Consider the following 22,220-nt stretch of genomic DNA (forward strand, 5'->3'; position numbering starts at 1 on the left):
CACTTTAAGCCTTTCATGTGCGCACACACAGTTCCAGTTCTGCAGAATTACGTCAAAGTTATGCTTCCGCTTGTTACCATCTCCAAACCCCGGATGTGTGTTTATGTTTATGTACATAATCACCTGTTGGTTTCTCTGGATAAACTGTACGCTGGCAGGAAACTTTTCTTTCTACCATGGAATTCACACCCTTCACACATTCCTGCTCTGAATGATTTACAAAGCTTGTAAGCAGCACGTCTGAGCCAGGGTTTCACGTTCCTTTTCTTGTTGTGGTTTCATGGGCAGAGATGCTTCTGCTGCAAACAGCCAAACAGAGCTGCCAATATCAAAAAGAAAAGGGGATAATATTCAGAAGCTTAAACATACAAAACTATTTACTGTGAAATCTTCTTTTGCCTGCATTAAAATATCACTGAAATCTGTATTTTCTTAATAACAGTCTGAGGTAAATGAAGCAGATTCTGATGATGAAGGAGACCTTTTAAAGAGGAAGAAGCACCATGAAAATGGATGTGACATGGAGAGAGATGAGTCCTGAGGTATTAAAAGCCACAGTCTTAACAAAGCTGTTCTTTCTGAAGCAGCAGCTCACATGACAAACTCCCAGCAGCTTTATGACCTTCAGATAAACTTAAACTCCTTTCCCTCTATTAGAGCTGGTATTGTTTTCTGCAGAGGGCTCTTTATGTTAACTCCAGTGACAGCAGCCACGCCTGGCTCCATTAACAGTCCTGACACAGGCAAACACCCAGAGTGATAAACACTTTGGCCTGTCAGCAGTGGAGCAGTCAATAAGCTGGTAAACAGGCTCACCTGTTAGATTTTTCCATTTTTTAGGTGAATGGAATTTCATATTTGGATCTCACACCTTATATGCTGATGGTTAGAGGGTAAAATGTATATGTTTACAATTGTAGCTTTGTGTTTCAGCATGCTAATGCTTGCTAATTAGCACTAAAACACAAAACACGTCTGAGCCAATCATGTACACAATCTCATGGTTACCTGGAATTTATAATTAGAATAGAATAGAATAGAATAGAATAGAATAGAATGTACTTTATTAATCCCCGAAGGGAAATTCAGGTGTCAGATAAAATTATAAAAATCACATAAAACAAGTTACTTAAATCACTTAAAATATAGACCTAATTAAAGTCTATTCATTATATATTTTTCTCCATTAATGTTGTTTTCCAGAATTAGCAGCACAAACTTGACCTTACTTGCAATGTGGTAAGAAAAATTAAGGTGTGGCCAGACCAAGACAACTCAAAAAGTCAAAGCATAGACATGACTTTGTGTTGGGCTTAGGGTTGTCATGATTTTGACACCTGTTTTGATACTACAACAACAAAAAAACTCCTGGGTGCCAAAATTTGGTGAATTTTCTTTCTGCAAACAGTGCCGACCTGATTCCTCTGAAGAAGTGTTTCGTGGTGTGATGTTTTTTTTCAAGAGTTTTGGTACTTTTTGATACTTCTGCGCATAAAAATACCAAATATTGTAAGGTTTTAAAGGACTTGGTAGCAAAACATTTTTAAGTATTGAACATTTGACAACCTTAGTTGGGCTACCTGACTGTCTGTCTGGGGGAAAAACATGGCAAAAATCTGCACGGTTCATGGTCTGAAACCATCCTAAGGGACAGATATGTCAAAACTTCAGCAAGTCACAAACAGAATAAATCTTCAGTTTAATAAAACAACAACATAAGTGGACTTTGGGCTTGTATGGAGATCAGTGGCTACACTTGTGGTCACAGGTAAATACTGTGACCAACAGTCTGGTATGAAGGGTCAAACACATGTTAGAGAGGTCCTCACTCTCTGTCATACAAGACATGTCTGTATTAGAGTGCAGCCAGTCACTTACTTAACCAGTGAACTAGTTTATCAGTCACTGAGTGTACGAGTGACAAACTAATCTCTCAAGTCAGCTTACAAAAACCACAAAGGTGTATTTTAGCAATTGTAGATGAAAAATTGAGGACATGAAGAGTAACAATCTGAGACTAAGATCATTCATTTGTAAGAAACACAAACCTGTAAAATAGTATTTATAGAAACTATGTTGCTTCACTTTGCAACTTCCTGGTTACGCCACAAACGCAGCCAGTAAACGAGGGATGCAACAAGCACCAAGTGAAGAGGTGTAAGAGGAAACATGGCTTCATAAGGTAAGTTTGCTTAAAGTGAAATTAATGAGGAAGTTAGTTTGTGATTCATTCACGATGGATGAACAAAGTTGACTATTTAATGCAGTCGAGCATGGCAGGAATGATGCGTGGCAGCAGAGTCTGATATTTAATATTGATGAATATTACTCTCTCTACGCTCAGTTTTATTATCTTTTTATTCTACAATGGCCCTGATACACAATCGTACAAAGCAGAATATGACTGCTTGGAAAAAAAAGTTAACTGAAGAATGGACCATCACATCCAGCCAACCTGATCTAATACCCTTTACTCCATGAGGAACCAGTCAGCTGGTTATCAGCAAAGCAATGGGAGTGACACTGGGATGGGGAAATGAAGACCTAAGAATGAGAAACTTTGACCTAAGAATGAGCAAGAACAAAGCTGAAATAAAGCGTTAGAAGCTGAAATAAAGCGTTAGAAGCTGAATTGTAGAGTCAGAAAAACACTGATGCACTGCTACAAGCAAAATGTTTCAGTAAAATATTATTCTGTTCCTCTGGACACAAACCAACCAGCGAAGAAAAGTGCAAATCTATTTAATAAGCTGCAGATTTATTTGCCTCGTGGTGTTGAGTTTGGAGAGGTTGAGGGCAGTGAGATCAGAAAACTATACGTTTGGCTGAGCAATTTATAAAAATGAGCTTCTGCAGCATGATTTGATGTTTTTCAGGTTTCCAGTGAATTCAGACTGAGCAGACAGAAAACTAGCTATGGTGTTGCCAGACTGATGAAACATACATGGATGACAGATTAGCACATTAAGACAGACAGAGTTAAACTGTCACTTCAATGTATAGTCAACACAGATGGCAGCAGTCCGATCAAGCTGTTCCAAGGAACGGACTGTGTTTGGATGTGTGTGTGTGCAAACAGGATGGTTTTTTTCTGTCCTCACAAACTCTTCTCAATCTTGATGTGTCCACCAAACTCTCAGTGATTGACAGGAGAGCTACAGATGGAAAGAAAAAGAGATGCATACAGTCTGGGTGAGGAGTATCCACAAACAGAATCCAGTTCAAGAAACAGCTTTCATCCAGCCGTATACACTTGGATTAAATATGCAGAAGCTTCAACCAAATTACACTCAGCACAACAATGGGAACCATGGTCCAACCGCAAAAACTGTAGTTTGCATTGGCAGCAAATTCAAATCTCTCTGATTGAACTTTGCAACACCTCAACAGTGTCATGAGGTCTTGTGCCTTTACTGACTTCCAGAATATTTCATCATTCACGTCGGTCAGGGAGCTGAAAGGACGCACCAATCCTGTTGAACCAAAACTATCTGCACAAACGTTTAGGTTATTTATTGAGCCCAAATTACTGCTTTCCATAACAACAATCCTCAGGCTATAATAAAGGGTTACGTTTCTTAGCCTCCAACTGTTCATCTAATAATGGATGGCTTTAATCATTTTTGAGTCGTTGTTAAATGTATGTTTTGGACGTTTGAGTTTTGAAGTTTGATTATGCTTCAGATATTCAAGCTTTTGTTTGGTGAAATCAGTCAAATGCAGAGGTTTAAAGGTGCAGTGGGTAGCAGCTAGCAACATTTACCAGATCTGACTTGGTAGAAATGGAATATAAAAATATGTCTGGGTCCCAGACAAATTGGTTTGGGTCCCCTTCCACCTTCTTGCACCACCATATTTCTGGAGTAGCACAAAACGGACAAACTACTGAGGAGCATACACGCTTATGTTGGTCATTCGACAAACTACTGAGGAGCATACACGCTTATGTTGGTCATTCGATATCAGTATTTCTTTTTTTTCTTTTTTTAAGTCATAATTTTGGGGCTTTTACACCTTTATCTATAGAGGAGACAGTGGATAGCGTAGGAAACTGGTAGAGAGTGGGGAAACGACCTGCGGGAAAGGATTCACAGGCTGGAATCAAACCCGGCCGCCCACTACATGGGTGCACAACTTAACCATTAGGCTAGTCCATTAGGCTAATGCAGTGTCTGCAGGCATTATTTGTTTGTTTTTTAAACAGCCTCATGAGTGCCATTATATAGCCTGACTAATTGGAGGACTGATTTTTCAGTCTACTTCTCATTTTTGTATTTAGTGAGTTGCTGCCTGAAATACACCTGTTGGGATACAAAGGTGAAGAGAGTGGATGTTATATAGAAAATAATTTGAATTGACCGTTTTGATGTAAAAACTTGACTAATTGAGGATTTTTATCATGTATCACAGGAGCTTCTTGACCTCGAATGCCACCATTGATTCAAGGGTGAGCAAGGGAGCTTTTCAATCTCTAATCTGACATCGGTTTTCACGCACTGCTCCTTTAACTGGCATGAAAGTTTGAGGAACAATCATGCCAAAACATCACTGTTATTGAGCATCAAAGTGCAGGGAACACAAAAATTAATATCAGCAGTGACACGGAATTACATCTGTGATTGTAATGGCTTAAAAAGGGCTTTTTGTATGGCATCCATGTATGAGGTAGTCAGTATGACCGGCTAATAAACAGAGACACGTCTGACAAACACAGTTTCATTTGGGCTGAGATGCATGAACATGAACTTTAAAAAGATTTTTATGAAAACTGTGATCTAGAGGCAAAGATTTAATGAATTCTGACTACAAACTATAAACTGTAGGCTGTTGTGAATAACAAGGAGTAGAGGGAGCTTGTAAACAGAGTTGCACTATGCCTGATATCCATGCACTGCAGCAGTGCGTCTTGTGACACATTCAAACGGCCCATCACGACTTGAACTGGATCCCAGTACCACCAAAACTGGTTGACAGAGCTGGTGCCAGGAGCCAATCTGCAAACAGTTCTGTTTACAGATCTGACAAATACTGGTTTGCGTCAGCAACACTCTGGTCCTCAGTGTTTCTCTCGAACAATCACTTTAAATCAATGCACCAGAGATCTTTAGTGCTGTTTCTTCAACCGTGGTTTGGGTTATTGCTCGTTTCTGTTTGGCTGCATGATGTGCGTTAATTTCTGACAACAGACACTCTGGAAAATGACTTTGCCTTGTTGTGGTTAACATACTTTGAATTATATCTACAGTTCTTTTTTTTCACCAAATAGGATTACTTTTGACTTTGACCCTCGAGCACAACATTAGCTAGCTGTTGAATGAGCTGAGTGAACACAGGAGCTGAACAGGGAACATCTGCCATTGTCAAGTTCTATTAAAGCTCTTTTCTACTTGTAGAGCTTTGTTATCATTGCATACGGACAAACGACTGTTACCCAAACCCTTAGGTCTAATCGGAACGGAGTTATGCTTGTGAAAACTGAAAAAAAAGCAAGTAGTTATAAGTTATCTGGGGTTTTTTTTGGCAAGTTTCAAAGCAAAAGCAGAAACATGCCCTTCAAGGTGTCCATAATAAGGAACTGATGTACTCAGCATAAGGCAGCTGTCCTCTGCATCGTCCATAAGTTCCTGAAAATGGTCACCTAGTTGGGCATTATTGCTTCTGTATTGTTCTGATGAAATGCAGTCCATGCCAGTCTCTGTGCTGGCTCTGATTTGTGTTACTGTTGTTGGTGGCACAATGATGCAATGATACTTCTTTTCAAGTACAATCAATAGCAAACACTCTTCAGCCCAGGTCTGAGTTATCTACACACTGGTGGATCCTTACAGAGGAATCAAATCATGGTTGTAAGCACTGTGGGAAGATGGCTCCATCATGGACGTGCATTGCTTGATGCTTACTCTTGTTCAGTGTAATATTTGTGATAAATAATCTCAGTAACGTCTCAGTAATTGTGTTCAGAGTTGGATTTGGTACATGAGATTGAGCAAGCTCTGCTCTGCTCTGTCTCGGCCTTATAAACGGTGCTGTGTCTCTATAAATAGCCCCTGAGCCCTGGGGCAGGCCAGCCCGAGCAAGGCCGCCCAGCAAACACAGAAAGAAAAAAAAAAGAACGAGAGACACCGCAAATCCAACCCCCTTCCACCAACACCTTAACCCCTTTTCAGAGCAACAAAGTCTGTTAACCTTGCTACAGATGCTGCAAAATTTACTGCAGCAAACCATGCAGCAACAAGTGAACACACCATGTGGAACAGGCTTATCAAGACGCATCATACCCCCACATTTTAGCTTAATCAGGCTGAAACTGCAGACTCATTCTCACCTACACTAAACTTTAACAAAGAAAAACTTTGGATACTCAAACTCACTTCACTGGTCCAGCATCTCATGTCAAACAATGAGCATTACTCCATTAACTCTTCTACTATTACTGCCCCCATTTCACTGGGTTCCTGGCTTTCACACCTTCTAACCTGTCCGCAGCATTTGGAACCAATCTTTACATCTTTATTTTCAGCAATCTTCATGTTCCTTCTGTATTGAGAGGCAGTGACCTTGACTGGCTGTAGAGACAGGAGTATGATTGGGGCAAAGGAAGCAATCAGCTTCACTCCCCGTACAGTGTGCCAATCGAGAGATTAGCTCGTCAGACCAAAGCTGTTTTTTTAATCAAGCAGTAAACATGTTTATTTATGCTGTAAGGATCCTCTTTTTTGAATGCCTGTGGTTCCCGGTGTTTCTGCAGCCAGCCTAAAGCGGATGCTCGATGAACTGAAGTTTATAACAATTCCGCATGGGCAGAGGTTGCAGCTTTGTCTGGATCCTTAAAATCAAGTCCAGTTGTTCATGCACCATAGCTGAGTCACAGCCGTGCCCTGTTTAGTGCCTAAACCTAACTGAGGAGATTGTTTCACCAATTAACTCCAAGTTTCTCTGCTCATGCCACACCCAATGACAGCTAATTTTGCAACAAATTTAACATCAACCAGCATTGCAGCTGTGGAGCAGAGTTAAGAGCCGGTTAAGGTCCTCAAATGGAAGACTGGGGCTCATTCAAGCTCCAGTCTGCATGATGAAGTGTCCTTGGGCAATGCTAGACCGCCCGACTGCTCCTGAAGGAATTTCTATGAGTGTGTGTTTGTGTGTGTGCAGACGAGTGGATGCATGTCAGTATGAATGGGTGAATGTTGACATGCAGTGCAGAGCACTTTGAGAGGTCAGGTGGCTCAGAGGGCGAATTCACAGAGCCTCAGTCCTTTTACGATACTTCATCTCAGGCTGTTTTTGATTTGAAGATGTGACGATGTAAAAGCTTGTCATCATCGTGCAGCTCTGTCCGCTTCTGTAAGGGTATGAAGACTAATATGTACACAGACAGATCTGACAGTTCCCTCTCCTCTGATCCACAGACAACCTGCTTCCTGTTAATTGTCAGTGATTCAGCTCACTAAATGACCCCACCATAACACCACCTGCCAGCAATGACCCTGGTGTCGGCCCTAACGCACCCCTACCATTCCTCACACCGTGTCCTGGTACCACCTCTCATTTATCTCTTCTGTCACATACACACACACACACACACACACACACACACACACACACACACACACACACACACACACACACACACACACACACACACACTCTCACAGACAGCCAGGCAGCCAGCTGGCCTACAACACAGTCACCCACTCAGCTGGATAAGTCCACACCTGATACACAATCAAAAAACTCTGACATTGATCATACAAGCTTCTGCAAGAGAACACATCCACATCTTTACGTGATGGTGCCTCTCCTGCTCCGCTGGTACTCAAAGGTGCATTTCTGTCAGCCTGCTGTCATCCTGCTCCTTCCCCTCATCCCTGACCCCGCTTTTAATGTCGGTGATCAAGGATCTGGAGCTTATTGTACTGCTGCACGCGCTGTAAATTACTACGAATAAGAGCATCACATAAAAGGGAAAATGGAAAAGTGCATTGAGCCGGTGAGCTGTGACTCCTCCTCACCACCTGGGAAACACTTACAGTGCCTTTAAAAGAGCGCCCTGAGCTCAGGCGCTGAGGCATGAGACTCCTGATCTCCAGGTCACAAGTGCCATTAAATTATCACTGCACCTCTGGGTGCTGCTATATCAATACAAATAAGCCGTTTACGACATCCAACACATGCAAACTTCTCCCTGATCAGGCGCACCTCCCTATTTTCCACCTGTTTCATCTACATTTCTAAAAATGTACGCCCAGTTACCTCAGCCTCAATCACCATCACTGCTGTTAGAGGTACAATGATGTATTCAACACCTTGATGCCAACCGTTGATGCTTGATCCTCAGCAACACTGTAGTCTGCACAAGTGATTGTCCAAATACTGGAAGTGATGGTGCAGAATTTACTCTGTGGTGCAGATACAGCTGATGGGCACATTGTTCATGGACATGACTGGAAGTCAGCCAAGGAAGTTTTTTTTTTTTTTTAAATATGATTTAAAAATGATATCCAGTAAAGAAACATTGCAAACCATTGCCACAAAATTTAACAATGAAATGCTGTGCGCTGGTTTCATTCAGGAGACTGGAAAAAAAAACATGTGTGTGGGTGGAGGGAGCAACAATAGCAACACGGGAATCTATTTTTCAAGCTAAGAAAAGCAACAGTTGCATGCTGGGAAGCTCAGCGTGATTTATATTTGACCACTGCTGCTTTAGAAATCTGTTTTTTTTACATAATGCAAGAAGTTTCAGAAAGTACCGAAAATGACAAGTTACTCATCCTCAAAAATATCAATGCACATGTAAACATCAACTCCCCCAACATAATGAGCTGCAGAATCAGCAGAACCACTGTGATAACAACAGGTTACATGTGGAGTTAAACGCTTTAAGTTGAAAGAAGGGGCATTAAAGTTGAATAAAGAGGAGTATCATCATGAGCAGCAAACTGCAGCTGGTTTAATAAGCTCCTTTAACTGAGTTGTAAAGGCTGAGGTGACACACTGGCAACAGCTGACTGCTTCTGAACCCCCACCCGTTCAACTGAGTCTGACGTGTAGCTCAGCATGAGCGACAATATACATCCAACAAGACACTATCCCTGTGGTTTAATCAAACTTTGTTCAGCTAAGTTAATCATTGAACACTGAGGAGCATCAGCTCTCTCTCTCTCTCTCTCTCTCTCTCTCTCCTCTCTCTCTCTCTCTCTCTCTCTCTCTCTCTCCTCTCTCTCTCCTCTCTCTCTCTCTCTCTCTCTCTCTCTCTCCTCTCTCTCTCTCTCTCTCTCTCTCCTCTCTCTCTCTCTCTCTCTCTCTCTCTCCTCTCTCTCTCTCTCTCTGTCAGACACACTCACACACACTCCATCTCTCACACACACAGGCAGACTTTGTATTCAAGGGCCCTTTGCTGCTGATGCCCTGCCCAGGAATGTACAGCTGACCCTGCTCTCACGTCCACAGCCCAGCTGATCCTCAACTCACACACAAACCACACACACACACTCTCTAAGTATGGAGCATGCTCAGTTGAGCCCCGGTGTTACAGAAGGAGTGCTCAGTTAACTACACTTCCATTAATGCACAGCCTTAACTGTGACGGGAGGAAATTGATTTCCGCTCTCACAGAGTCAAAAAACAGTCATCTGGGTCAAAGGTGGACGGAGAGATAGATAGAGAGAAAGAAAAGAAAGACAAACAACTTGTTGTTTGTTTCTAAACATAAGTAGAGCAAGAGATAAGGAGACAATGAAAATCACCATCTGGACTAAATGTTGGAGCCTTCACCTTAAACAAACTTTGTCTTTTAAACACAATCAGTGGAATAATGCCAACGTTCAGTAACTGTAATAGATCGCAGACTCCATGTTCGAGTAGATTTCTGTTCTGAATGTCACTACATTTAGTATTATAAAGCATACTTTCCTGTATGACGTTAAGTTGGTCAGATTGAGTTATAAGAAAATGTGTGGTGAATCTCGTCATGCCTTTTTCACATCATCATCAGTTACAGGATGCAAAATTGGAGAAGTAACCTTTGAAAGTTGCAATGAGGTGTGAGGTCTGTCAGTTTAATTCTGTAGTTAAGGCAAATATTTTATTAATGAACAACTGTTTAGGGTATGGCTCAACTCGTGTTCTGTTTGTTAGCTCAAATAAAAATGGCTGACGTTACCAGAGAAGACCTCTGAAATCCCAGCTCATGTGCTGAAGTGCCTGAAAAAGCATAGAAATAACCTTGCAGCATAAAAACAGCATGTGGAGATAAAAAGCACTCCAAACAAAGTAGGTCTTTAACTGTTTTTTTCTGAATTTAACACACTTGACACACAACTTTGAACTGCAGGGTCGATTAAAGTTGAGCAGCTGTTTGCAACAGAAAACACAACATGGCTTTCTTCAAATGTTCTATGACTAAAGCAGGACTTTTACCCTAATCATGCAGATTTGACTCTAGTTTTAAAGGTGTTCTAGCCTCAAATGTCAGCAAGTAGCATGAATATCCAATATAATATGGAATAAAAACACCAAAATGCAACAATAACTATTATTCCAGTGTTCTGTACACGCTGGTTCACCGTGTTTGGAAATTACTGCAGATTTAGAGTTGCTGTTGCAGGGTGATGCTGGCTGCAAATTCCTGCAGATTTACTGTATTTGGCAAATATAGTGCTCGTGACTCAGATGCTGATGTTCATGTGCATAGACTGGATAACTGACGCACTGCATAAGTCATAAATACCCCTGTTGTATCTAATAGATTCATGGAGGCTAATTATAATCGTGCACAGGAGTCATGATAACACCTATCAACATTATTACAGGCTGAAAGCAGCTTAATGCGGTTATACTTTTAAACAGCAGAGTTTTGCAAAATAGGTCTTCTACAGCCACATGGCTATAAACAGATACATTAGTTTCAGTCATTCAGCAAAGGATTCACTCCATAACTTAACTATTGCACCTCCACCGTGAGGCGGGGCTACTCTGGGAATGCTCAGTGGAAGACGGGGACATCTATGTGAGCTGGAAATATGATCTTGGGAAAAGTAATGTTCTTTATAAGGGGTTCCCAAACTTTTTAGCCCATGACCCTGAAAATAACAGTGCCAGAGACTGCAGACCCAACATATTTCTTTTTCATTGAATAAATGCTAAAGGAAGCATAATTTCCTCAGGGGTCATTTGGCAACAAAGTAAAGAAGAAAATATTTTTCTTTGCATGGTTATATCTCAAATTTATCAATATTTGTTTGTATGTTTACAACGATGGTTAAAACATGCAATTTTAGATCATTCTAAATTTAGATTATGTTTTGGAATGCATAACGCGACCCCCAAGGGGTCCTGACCCCCATTTTGGGAACTTCTGTACTTAATGACAACCTAAAAAATGGTTCTCTAACATCAAGTTAGAAACTATAGGCTGTAAAGGTGGACAGCCTCAAGGTTTGAAAAGTTATGCTAATGCAAAAGTGCCTTAAACCTGCAGTCTGTTTAACGGCCTGCCGGGGAGACTGAATCTGTTTCACAGAGAGGTCCAAATACGCTGAAGTGTACGAGAAAATGTGCCTACTGTTCACTTAGTTCATCACATTAGTAAAAATGCAGGGCATTGTTCCTTTTGTATACCAAAGTCCCATTAGAATAAATTGGACCACATAGTGGCAGTGAATTTTGGGCATGGCTACCTTGTGATCAACAGCCATGACTTTTAGAGCCTGACCACATTTTTTTCAGACCAATGCAAATTAAAGAGGGTAAAAAAATATAACTGATTGCAGGTATGGTGACATTTGAGCTGGAATATTAGACCATTTCCATGGAGGTGTGTGCTTTCATAAGGCTGCAGAACTCATACAGAACATCATGTGCTAAGCTAAAGCCAGAAGTGGTGCTAGAAGTGCTGCAAACAGTGCAGAGGGTGTTGTACAATCAGAAGCACAGTGGGACAAACTACATGATGTCATCATTCTAGATCACCCTGAGCAGTGTTTACATTCTACATTATATGACCTAGAAAACAGCCCTCATATCAGTAAATATAATACATACATCTAATATCAAAGTACCTTGTTTGGCCAATATTGGTCAAATTACATTGGACTATATAAGCAAGCTCCACAGAGTGCACTGAAATACTCAGACAGGGTGTGATGTCATTGTTGCTCCACTGCAGGTGATAACAAAACATTTTCAAGAGCCTAAATAAGTAAAAACAGAGTGTGGCGTCATTGTTGTTTACAGTGCAAGGCTAAAATATATCAAGCAAACAATTTATGTTAAACTCAAGACACTTCAATAGGCTCTCAGAGGAGCGATGCTAATCTGCAGGTCAAAGGTTTACGTCTTTACGGAGGAGCCTGGAAGTTGTTTACCAAACTGCAACTTGTCTCCATCATCAGCCATCAAGCTCAGATCTGGAGCTGCAGCAAAAGAGGACACTGTCCCTCTCTTTCAGCATCTGTGTCTCTGTACTAGTCGGATCTCAAACTAGATTTCATTTACTTTTGAATATCCTGCCAGCCCAACTGACATAAAAACACACACTGATGAGGCAAGACTCATTTAAAGGCACAAGTCTTCAGCAGTGCCTGTGCATGGTGTATCTGGAGGCAGTGCACCTGGCTGCTTCCCAGGGCTCTGTGTTTGTGTTTCAGGAGAGGCTGCTGGCCCTTTAAAAGCTAAGATGGTGTCCTACAAGCTGCAGTTTCTGCCTTCCGTTTCCTTCCTGCCTCTCAGAGATCACAGAGCATTTAAAATTGGACCTGAGCTAACCTCGCACAGAGAGAGAAAGCCCGAGACAGATGAGACAGAGAGGTTTCTGTATGAAACATGGACAAGACAGTGCCTTCAGCATGATGTTCGTGCGATGCAATAAGGTCGTTGTTACAAAACTCCTCCAGTAATTGCAAAATAAACTGCCTGCCTGCAAGGATACACTTGCAATTGGCTGTTCTGGACATTTAGTCTCATTGACAGTCATATTTGGCGCATGACAGTGTCAGCTCTGCTTGTGTACAGGCAGATTATCCTCACACATAGATGTTTATATTTCCATTGACCTGGGCAAAGTCAATAAGGTGCACTTACTTTCTTGTTACGGGTCTCCGTGTGCATCTCGGTTACCGGAGCGGTGCAGCGGCGGAGGGGTGGAGTAGCAGGAGGGGGTCGGTCGGGGCTTTGGGTGTAGCTCTATCAGAATAAGAACTGTTATGAAGAGAGGAGGATTTAGGGGGGCTGGTTTGCCACCTTTACAGTAAAATTTCGGGATATAGGTTCACGATCCCTGCCTCTTCCAGTGTTTCTTTTCAGTTCATATCCGCAGCGTCGAAGACTCCCTTTGCTCCCCCCAAAAATCAGCCAGTCTCTCTGAGTCTCTCCCTCTCTCTGACGGCGTGTTGTTGCCGTGTATTCAAGGGCTGGGCTCTCTCTCTCTGCCTTTTCCTCCTCCGCCTCTCCCTGCTTGTGACCCCACCCTGCGTCCCCACCCCTCATCTCTCTGTCAGTCAGGAGCTGCGCAGCCCTGCAGCCCTGCAGAGGAGCCGAGCTGCCGGCGACCCAACACCGGCTGAAGGCAGAAAGAGAAGAGCTGCTGCTGCACAAGCGCGCACTAATGCATGGGAACTTTGAATTGCATGCAGCCAGCACGGCTCTGCTGCTCCCATCAATGCACCCCATCTATTATTGCGGAGCTGCAGCAGAGATGGTGAAGAGAAGCACCCATGTCACCTTACTGACGTCAGCCAGCAGGCTAATTGAGGACACTCCATCTGGGTGGGGAGGGTGGGAGCGGTTTACAGTATATATTCAGTAAGGCTTTGCAGCATTACGCCTGATAAAACTGCGCACATGGATGAATAAAAGCCAACTAGGTCTGATGATAGACATTGGGTTGGAACCACACCTCTTCTAATGAAGCAGGGTGTGGCAAATGGAATGCTTTATGTGCCTTTCTTTACTAGATATTTCACAATAGGAAAAATACATGTTGCATGTTAGGTCTGGTTTAGAGTCACATGGATCATTACCATAGCACCAAGAAGATAAAAAAATATTGTAATCATGTGAGCTTTTATTTAATGTGTTGTGATTTCGGCACTGAGTACAGTACATGTGGCTCTGTTTTTATATATAAAAAAATATATCTAACGAAAGCCATGACATTATTTTCCTCGAATTATTTCCCTGCAACATGAATCACAGATTTTAAATTCATTTTTGTTCATGGGGGGGACTCTACTACATTTCCCATGATGCCACATAGCGGAAGTGGAAGTAGAAGGCGGAAGTATGCGAAGGTAAAAACAACTGAGTTATCAGCATCACAGACGATTAATTTAATACGAATTGTGGCATTTTAAACAGACTAATTTCCGATATTTCGGAATAAAGTGTTTCGGGTTTATTAAGATAAAATGAGAGTTTTAATTCGATACGGATCACTCGCTCTTACAGCGCTGTTGTCATGGAGATAGCAACAACCAGCTCGGCTAGCTTGAGCCACGCTGCTGTCTCGGTTTGTTTTGATATTAAAAACACGGTCAACTCGACTCTGTGAACAACACAGACAACCTGTAGCTTTATAATATAATCCATATCTTATTTCTACATGTCCAATAGAAGTAAAGACCTCGCACACTCGGTATTAAGTGTAAAAATCCTTCTATGACCAAGTCTACCTCCCGTGTTATTGCTACATCGTTATATGATCAATTATTTAACCAGAACATGAACATAAAATCAATCTACAAATATTTGTTTATTTATTCAAGGATGCCTTCTTTTTCCTTGTGCACTGCGAAAACTCAAATTCTTCCCAAGTTAAATTGTCTCATTTTTAGTCAGTTGGTCTTATCACACTTGATAGAGGGACTTGTTTTAAGCCAATGCATCTTAAATATCTTGTTAAGTCAAACAATCTTGAAATGATCTTGTTTTGAGTTGTAATTTAGAAGAAACAAGGTTTATTTTACATTTCATACATTTTCAAGCTGAGACCTTATTTGTAGAAGGCGGATAATCTTGATTTAAGACAAACCTTTTGCTTGATTTAAGTAAATGCATTTTATTGGAGAATCTATCAGATAACAGCTCCACTGATAAAAGAAAGAAAGAAAGAAAGAAAGAAAGACAGAAAAGTTGTTTATTTAAGGGTGGGTTACAGTTTTCAGGTAGTTTCTTCTAAATCAGATCAAAATATACATCCTTAAACTACATGCACACAATGAAAAACCTACTTTTGAGCATAGCTGGCTTATCCTAAAAACAACCTGACTAAATATTTGTATATCCAGCTGGATATGAGAAGACATTATATCTCAAAATGCTCAATTTAAACTTTGTAATCTTATTTCAAGTACAAGCTGGTCTTAAACCTGAAGTGCCGCTATAATAGAACGCAAATTAAGGTGAATATATCGCAAATTAAGAAGTTGACATGGAATATATTAATCTTTTTTTGAGTGAACAAATACTTATTGTTTGTATTCCTGGCCTATTCTGAGACACTTAGCTTTAAAAAAAAAAACAGGTAAAATATTGATAAAAAATAAGTTTTCCCTGCTAATCACAGTTTTCTGAATCTTACGTCTTATTTTAAGAAATCTTACCAAGCAAATTTTCACTTGTTCTATTGGCAGATTGTTTGCTTATTTCAAAGTAAAACTACCTTGAAACAAGGTTTTTTTTTCTTGTTTTTGGAGGGGCATTTTTTCCAGTGTGTAGTCTATCACCCTACGTATTTTAAAATCTAATATTATTTGTTTTCTGACTTGTAGTAAAACTGGGAAAGAAGTTTTGATATAATTTGGAGTAAAATTTGTAATTTGCTGGCATATATAAACCAAACAAATGTTTTCTTGCAGGGAAAACATTTTTACATGAATAAGTAGTGGAAATAAGTATTTCAGCAGCAGCCCTGGTACTACATGAGTTAAACTACTGCTATATGCCTGAAAGTAACCCTCTCCTGATGACAGTGGATGTGTCCTTCGGTTATATAAGCACCCACTGAGATGTCGACCTCATGTCTCTGTGTTGTGGTTTCCAGAGTGAGCCGGCGGCCCTGTGAGGATGGCCCGCTGCTGGAAGAGCAGGAGACGGAGGGCCAGCGGCAGCTCCACAGCCTCCTGCTGCAGCAGCTCCACACTGACGTGGATATTGACAGGTCAGAAACGGTGTGAAGAGAAGATAAACATAAAAGTGTTGGATTTAAAATGTTAATCCAAACCTCCACTGATACATAGATAAAAAATTTAATATGGAACATTTTTACTTTGCAGCTAGATAAAGCAGTGTGTTGTGCACTTTAAACCAACTACATCTTTGTTATAGTTATAGATATATAATGTCTGTTTTATTGTTGTTGCATTTGTACAGTGACCTTGAGTGTCTTGAAAGTCACCCTTCATTTTTATTTTCATAATGATAAATAAAAAAATTAATAAAAACAATAATAATGATAATTACAATTATAATAATACTTTATTATTATTATTGTTATTATTTATTATATATGATTAATAATAATAACACAACTCCAATATCAGTATACAAACTATAGAATATAATAACTAATAAATATTAAAAAAATCACCACTGCTTACAGAAAAATATTGCATAGTAAACTTAGAAATTTTCAATCAAAATAGAAACAGTATTTTGATAATAGATCATGACAACAACATAAAGGTTGACCTGATGTGACCGTAGGAAAAATGATTGGTAATGCAGACTGAGGTGAAGTTATCTGTCTTTGAATTTATCTCCGTTTGGAGCTTATATCAATAAAGTGTCAAAAAGTTGTTTTCCTTGGTTAGTTAAGTTGGAATTTGCTATATAGCAAATAACAAATAACATCTGTGGTCCCCAGCAGGGAGACCTGCAGGGGACATACATTACGATACAGAACGATAAGAAAAATGTGGTCTTGGTCAAGAAATGAATCTGCTTTTAGATCCAGAACTGCTCTCAAATCCAAATCACAGTGAACCTCTTACTGGATTAATAAATTCTGGCACAGCGATGATTGAAAGAAAAGAAAACAACATGACGTAGAGCTGATAAAACCTGTCTGAGAGTTTCAGTGTAGCTCAGCTGGAGCAGAAAGTCTTCAGCTTTATTCCCAGCAGGTCTGTATGGATATAAAAAATGCTCTGTTATGTTGCCTCTGGAGTGTCCAGCAGAGCAGCCTGGAGGAGGCTTCATACAGACCCCTCAGGGCTACATCGACTGACTCAGTATCAGTCATATTGTATTTTCAAATACCTTATGTGACTTTAAGAATGTCTGCAGCTGCTTTGGTCCTCATTTTACATTCTGTCCTACAGATGTGTAGCAAAGAAGAAATGCTTCGCCCCCGCAGCGCTCTATCGGCCGTTTGGGGAACAGGCAGCCGGGGTGAGGAGTCTCTCCCAGTTTCAGGCCCTGCAGGACGGTGAGAGGGAGCTGGCCAGCCTACGGGAACTGGGCCTGACTGAAGCCGAGATCCAGCTGTGGCAGAGCCGAGACGCTTCAGAGGGAGCAGAAAAGGTAAAACATGGAGGAGACACAGAGGTGACAGGTTCTCCTCTTTCATGGTTTCTTTTTTTCTCAAGATCTGAAAACTTTGAATTTAGAAACTTAAATGAAGACTACCTCAGTCTGATTTACAACTCAAAGTTAATTTAAAAAAGTCCTGTTAGCTAATTTCCCTCGTTAAAAAGCACAGTCTTTGAGGGTTTTAAAATGGAATAGATAATATGTTATTGAAGCATATTTCCTGATACAGTAGGCAGTGTTTTTCACTTTGTTTTGCATTTCTTTCTTTACATATCTATGCATGTTTATGCTACAATCAAACCATAATTATACATATATTTTCTTGTCAAAACTGGCTTTGCACAACCACAAATGTTGCACCAGTTGACAGTTTATTATTGCACATTAAATTTGGGCCAGGCAATTCTCAAAAGTCCTCCTATCTGTGAAACATTGTTCTGCAAGATTTGTGTTTAGTTTAATTTAGTTTTTTAGATAGAAAAGTGTAGGAAACATTGACGAACGTCCGTTTGTGTAAGTCTGATATATAGTTGTGTAATGGACCACCTATGGGAAAAAGTCGACCTTCTCATTCTTTGAGGGAACACTCCTGTTGGTGTTTTATATAAACCTCATCCCTGTCTGTCCCCCCTCCTCTGTGCCCACGCAGTCCCACGGTGTGTATGCAGCTCCAGGTGTGAAGCACCAGCGCCTGCAGGTGATCAGAGACAAGATTGAGGCGCGGGCAGAGCTCCTGTCCCGCCCACAACGCTTCGCCTCGAGTCGGCCGCTGTCACGACGGGAGATGGAGATCGAGCAGGCGCTCTTCCAGGGAAATGATCGCCTGGGTTTTCTCACGGCACTTTACCACAGAGGTACGGAGTCATCAGGTCATCCGAAAGAAAATAGCGAGTATGCACCTGCAGACTAGTATGAGGAACATGATGAACTTATTTATTTACTTAATCATAAGTCAGGGAGGTGAAATAATTGAAGAGAACTCAGAGAGAGGGTTGTGCATGCTTGACTGGTTAAACCCAAGAAGCATACGACAGACAAACGCAGCAAAGAAAATAACGGCTGTCAGAGACACATTCTGAAAGCAGGTTGTTTTTCTCAGAGCAGTCCACAAGTTCTCATGAGCTAGAGCAGAGTTATTGTAAGATAGTTATCTACAAACCTGTAACAATGACCCTTAAACAGTTTCAGTTCAGGTTGAAACATCTTAAATATGATGGTTCTGAAGCTGTTGGCTCCTATTTTGATTTTTTGCTGTATGTTCTTGGAATTAAGATGCTATTGATCAGGTTTTGTCATGCAATAGATTGAATAATTTCACAAGTTTCAGTACATATAGAGAGAGAAACTACCACCCAAGATATGAGACTTGGTGCATAAACAAAAGAGGTTGAAAAGAAAAGCTCAAACAAAAGAACGTCAGTAAAATTAGGCCCGTGTCTGCAGACCTCTCTGGATGTTATTCTTCTGTTTTCCTTCACAGATGAAGAAAACCAAGACGTCCAGCAGGGGGAGTCCTCCTCTGATCCAATGGACTCCCTCTACAGAGATGTCCTCAGCAAGAAGAGACAAGCCTCACAAAACGACTCTCAGAGAGAAACAACTGCAGCAACACACACAGCTACACACAGAACTGAATCTGACCAATTACAGGACTCAGAGCAAGACAACAACCAATCACAAGAAGCTCCTGATCATCAGCCAGAGCTACAAGCCGAAGAGCCGTCAGAGTCGAGTTCAGACGCCTCAGAGCAGCAGCAGCTCGCTCAGAACAGACCGGCTGCTCCGACCCGGATTAGTTTAAAGCAGCCGATCGGCAGTCTGTGCGGAGCGGGGACCGGGAGGTCAGGGGGACCGCTGACCGTCAGAGGGGAGATAGAAACGATCTCTGATGAAGAAATCCTGAACAATCGAGAGTCTGAAGACGGGATCCGGAGCATCCAGAGGTTCAGAAACTACCAGCCGGGGAAACCCTCAAAGGTACTGACGTAAACTTCAGGAGAGAAAAAGTGTCACGATGCGAACCAGGTCAGACTGATGGAAATCAAGGAAAGATAAAACGCTGATGGTTTTCAAGCACACAAAACAAATAGAGTGTCCGACCAGAAACACAGATTGCATGAGTGAGAAACAAAACGAGAAGTTCTAAACAAACCAGAGAAACTGATTACATTTACAGGGAGGGGCAGAAGTGCTTATTTGATGTCAATGATTAACCTTAACATTGAGCGCAGAAATCGCAAAGTGACTCCTGATTCAATACAAAAGATACACGATGATAACAGTAATACAAAGACAAAGCGATTCTGCAATAGTCAATATATTGTAAGACAATCACATAAGGATAAATCATGATGTCTGATAAACTGAAGGAGGGATGCATGATCTTGTCCACATGATATCAGTACCTGCAGATAAAGATTAAAAAGTTAAGTACAGATTTCAGCAGATATGAAAATTTTCTTGGTGCGCTGTTGACCTCGTGGTCTAAGTGCACGCCCCCATGTACACAGGCTATAGTCCTCGTCGCAGATGTTGCAGGTTCTATTCCAGCCTCAGCCATTTGCTTCATGTCCTCCCCCACTCTCTGCTCCCCACATTTCCTGTCTCTCTTCAGCTGCCCTGTCCATTAAATGCAAAAATGCCCCAAAAAATACAACTTTAGGTATGAACATTTTAGAACAGATTTTATCGTTTATATCAACGATCGTCATCCTGAACAGCACCAAGAGTTGAAGTAAGAACCTGTTAGCAGCCTCTACTTCAGTCATTCCACCAAGCTAAGAAATACAGCAGTGTGTTTTATATCTGTTTGTTAATCAGATAGGCTGTCACAATAAGAGTGGAGGTGTCATGAAGCAGTAGAAGCTCTTTTAATTATTATAAACCACTTCATTCCTTTTCCTTATTTTATTCTACAACTATCAGGACATCAACCAAGACTTTCATCTTAATAACCTCCTGACTTCAGCTTCACAGGGAGTTCAAAGTGAACATACATTTAGATAATGATGCCGTACTACCACCTGATAATGGTCTGTAGTCACACAGTGATTGGTGGTAAAAGGTGCTTAGACAAATCAGTGAGTATCCAACACATGACCGACTCTGATAAGCAGAGACTCAAAGAGCGGTGTTGTTGTTTTTGTGTGTCACTACAGGTGCTGTGTGTAAAGAACCTGAGTCCTCAGGCGTCAGTGGCCCAGCTGGTGGCGCTGTTCTCCAGGTTTGAGCAGGAGACCGGCCCCTCAGTCATTTACCGCCTGCTGACAGGAAGGATGAAGGGTCAGGCTTTCATCACGCTGCCAGGTAAGAGTTTCACGTCACAGTCCGTCAGTGCTAGGGTTGCCACCTTGGATTTCTGAAAAAAAGGGACACTCTACCAATTGGTTTGGGCGGAGGGCTCTGCCACTATTACCAGTTCAGACTGACCAAATGAACATAAAATTCGGGCATAGGACACTGGTAAGCTCTGCGCTGCAATCTTGTCTTCTTCTGGTGAACCTTGTCTGGTCATAAAAGTTGCCATGGCTGCCTGTTTTTGTTTGTTTGATTCCACAGCTTGATGCTTTTTTGTTTTTGCTTGGATTTCCAATGTGTTTTTCCCTTCATACTTTACGGAGATTTTCACCGGACACAAAATGCATGTGGCGGAAAAATTGTCTCCCTGGGTCGGCCTTACCCATTCAAACTCTGACAGTGTCGCCCAGTCAGGATTATAACTAGTATATCGGGGGTTTTTTCGTGCTGGTGGCTTGCATGTATTTGGTCCATCTCCTTCCTCGTCAGTCGTCTCTCCTCCCATTTCAAAAGGAGACGCCAACAGTTGGTGAAAAGAAGACCTCAGCGCGGAATACGTCGGTCAATTCAGCTTGCTGTCTCTCTTCGGTCAAGTTTCCCTCCCTGCTTGAGCCACTTTGAGCGCTAGGGCACGCGTGTGTAACGTTCGCATAGATGGGAAGAAAACAGAGACAATTTTAAGTAGCCGCAGAAGCACGGGGGACCTTTCTAGACTACAGAACAAAGGAAATCAAAAGAGGTTTTTGCATCCCCCAAAAAATAGGACAAATTGTGTCCCAGCAGAGATTTTTATTTTCCCGGGACAGCTGGTGAAAAAAGAGAACAATTCTGGGAAAAACAGGACGGGTGGAAACTCTAGTCTGTGGATAGTCTAATATCTCCATCTTTGGTGTCGTGATGCCAGTTCTGCAGAGTTAATGCATGTTTCAGTGTTTAGATAAATGAAGCTGTGTACATCAAACATCAGATCTCTCAACGGGTTTATTTGTTCTTTTCTGGCAGACGCTGAAACGGCCCAGAGAGCCTTGCAGTTGGTTCACGGATATCGGTTGCTGTGGAAACCTTTGGTGGTTGAGTTTGGCCGTGAGCGTCAGGAAGAGGAGAAACAGAAGAACAATTAAGACTTGACAAATATTTATTCCTGAAAACAACGTTAACCCCCACACACTGTAATCACAGGGTTAAAAGGAAGAAGATGCATATTATTTAATTTTCAAGAGGAAGCGTTTGACTTTAATAAATGCCTCTGTTTTACATAAACTTTGTTCTTATCTTCTTTATTTAACAACATTAAAAGACATGACACGTTACAATCTGAGAACAAACCAATAAAAGAAACTAGTCAGATAAATGAAAGTTGATGCCAAAAGTGAAGAAATATAAATTCA

General features: G+C 41.3%; 2 protein-coding genes across 3 annotated transcripts in view; one reads left to right on the forward strand and one right to left on the reverse strand.

The window, feature by feature from the left end:
- The window catches only part of klf8 (Kruppel-like factor 8), an 87,467-nt gene extending 73,880 nt beyond the window's left edge, over positions 1-13,587 (reverse strand). Inside the window, exon 1 of one of the 2 annotated variants that reach the window (XM_034683142.1) lies at positions 13,087-13,587. In XM_034683142.1, the coding sequence (XP_034539033.1) occupies positions 13,087-13,113 (27 nt within the window). In that variant the 5' untranslated portion in view covers positions 13,114-13,587. The remainder of the gene's footprint in view (positions 1-13,086) is intronic. The other variant, XM_034683143.1, reaches the window with a different exon arrangement.
- Positions 13,588-14,183: 596 nt separating this feature from the next.
- Positions 14,184-22,092, forward strand: rbm41 (RNA binding motif protein 41). Its single transcript, XM_034683147.1, has 7 exons — positions 14,184-14,294; positions 16,046-16,162; positions 17,325-17,526; positions 18,185-18,389; positions 19,016-19,512; positions 20,694-20,841; positions 21,835-22,092. The coding sequence occupies exons 1-7, from the start codon at positions 14,287-14,289 to the stop codon at positions 21,951-21,953; spliced, it is 1,296 nt and encodes a 431-aa protein (XP_034539038.1). The 5' UTR covers positions 14,184-14,286; the 3' UTR covers positions 21,954-22,092.
- Positions 22,093-22,220: the final 128 nt, after the last annotated feature.

This window comes from Notolabrus celidotus, chromosome 5 (assembly GCF_009762535.1).
Source record: "Notolabrus celidotus isolate fNotCel1 chromosome 5, fNotCel1.pri, whole genome shotgun sequence".
Classification (NCBI taxonomy): domain Eukaryota; kingdom Metazoa; phylum Chordata; class Actinopteri; order Labriformes; family Labridae; genus Notolabrus; species Notolabrus celidotus.

Excerpts from the sequence above, each read along its gene's own strand:
- rbm41 (XM_034683147.1), top strand. Across the intron at positions 19,513-20,693 it reads AGCCGGGGAAACCCTCAAAG|GTGCTGTGTGTAAAGAACCT; the intron begins GTACTGACGTAA and ends GTGTCACTACAG. Across the intron at positions 20,842-21,834 it reads GGCTTTCATCACGCTGCCAG|ACGCTGAAACGGCCCAGAGA; the intron begins GTAAGAGTTTCA and ends CTTTTCTGGCAG.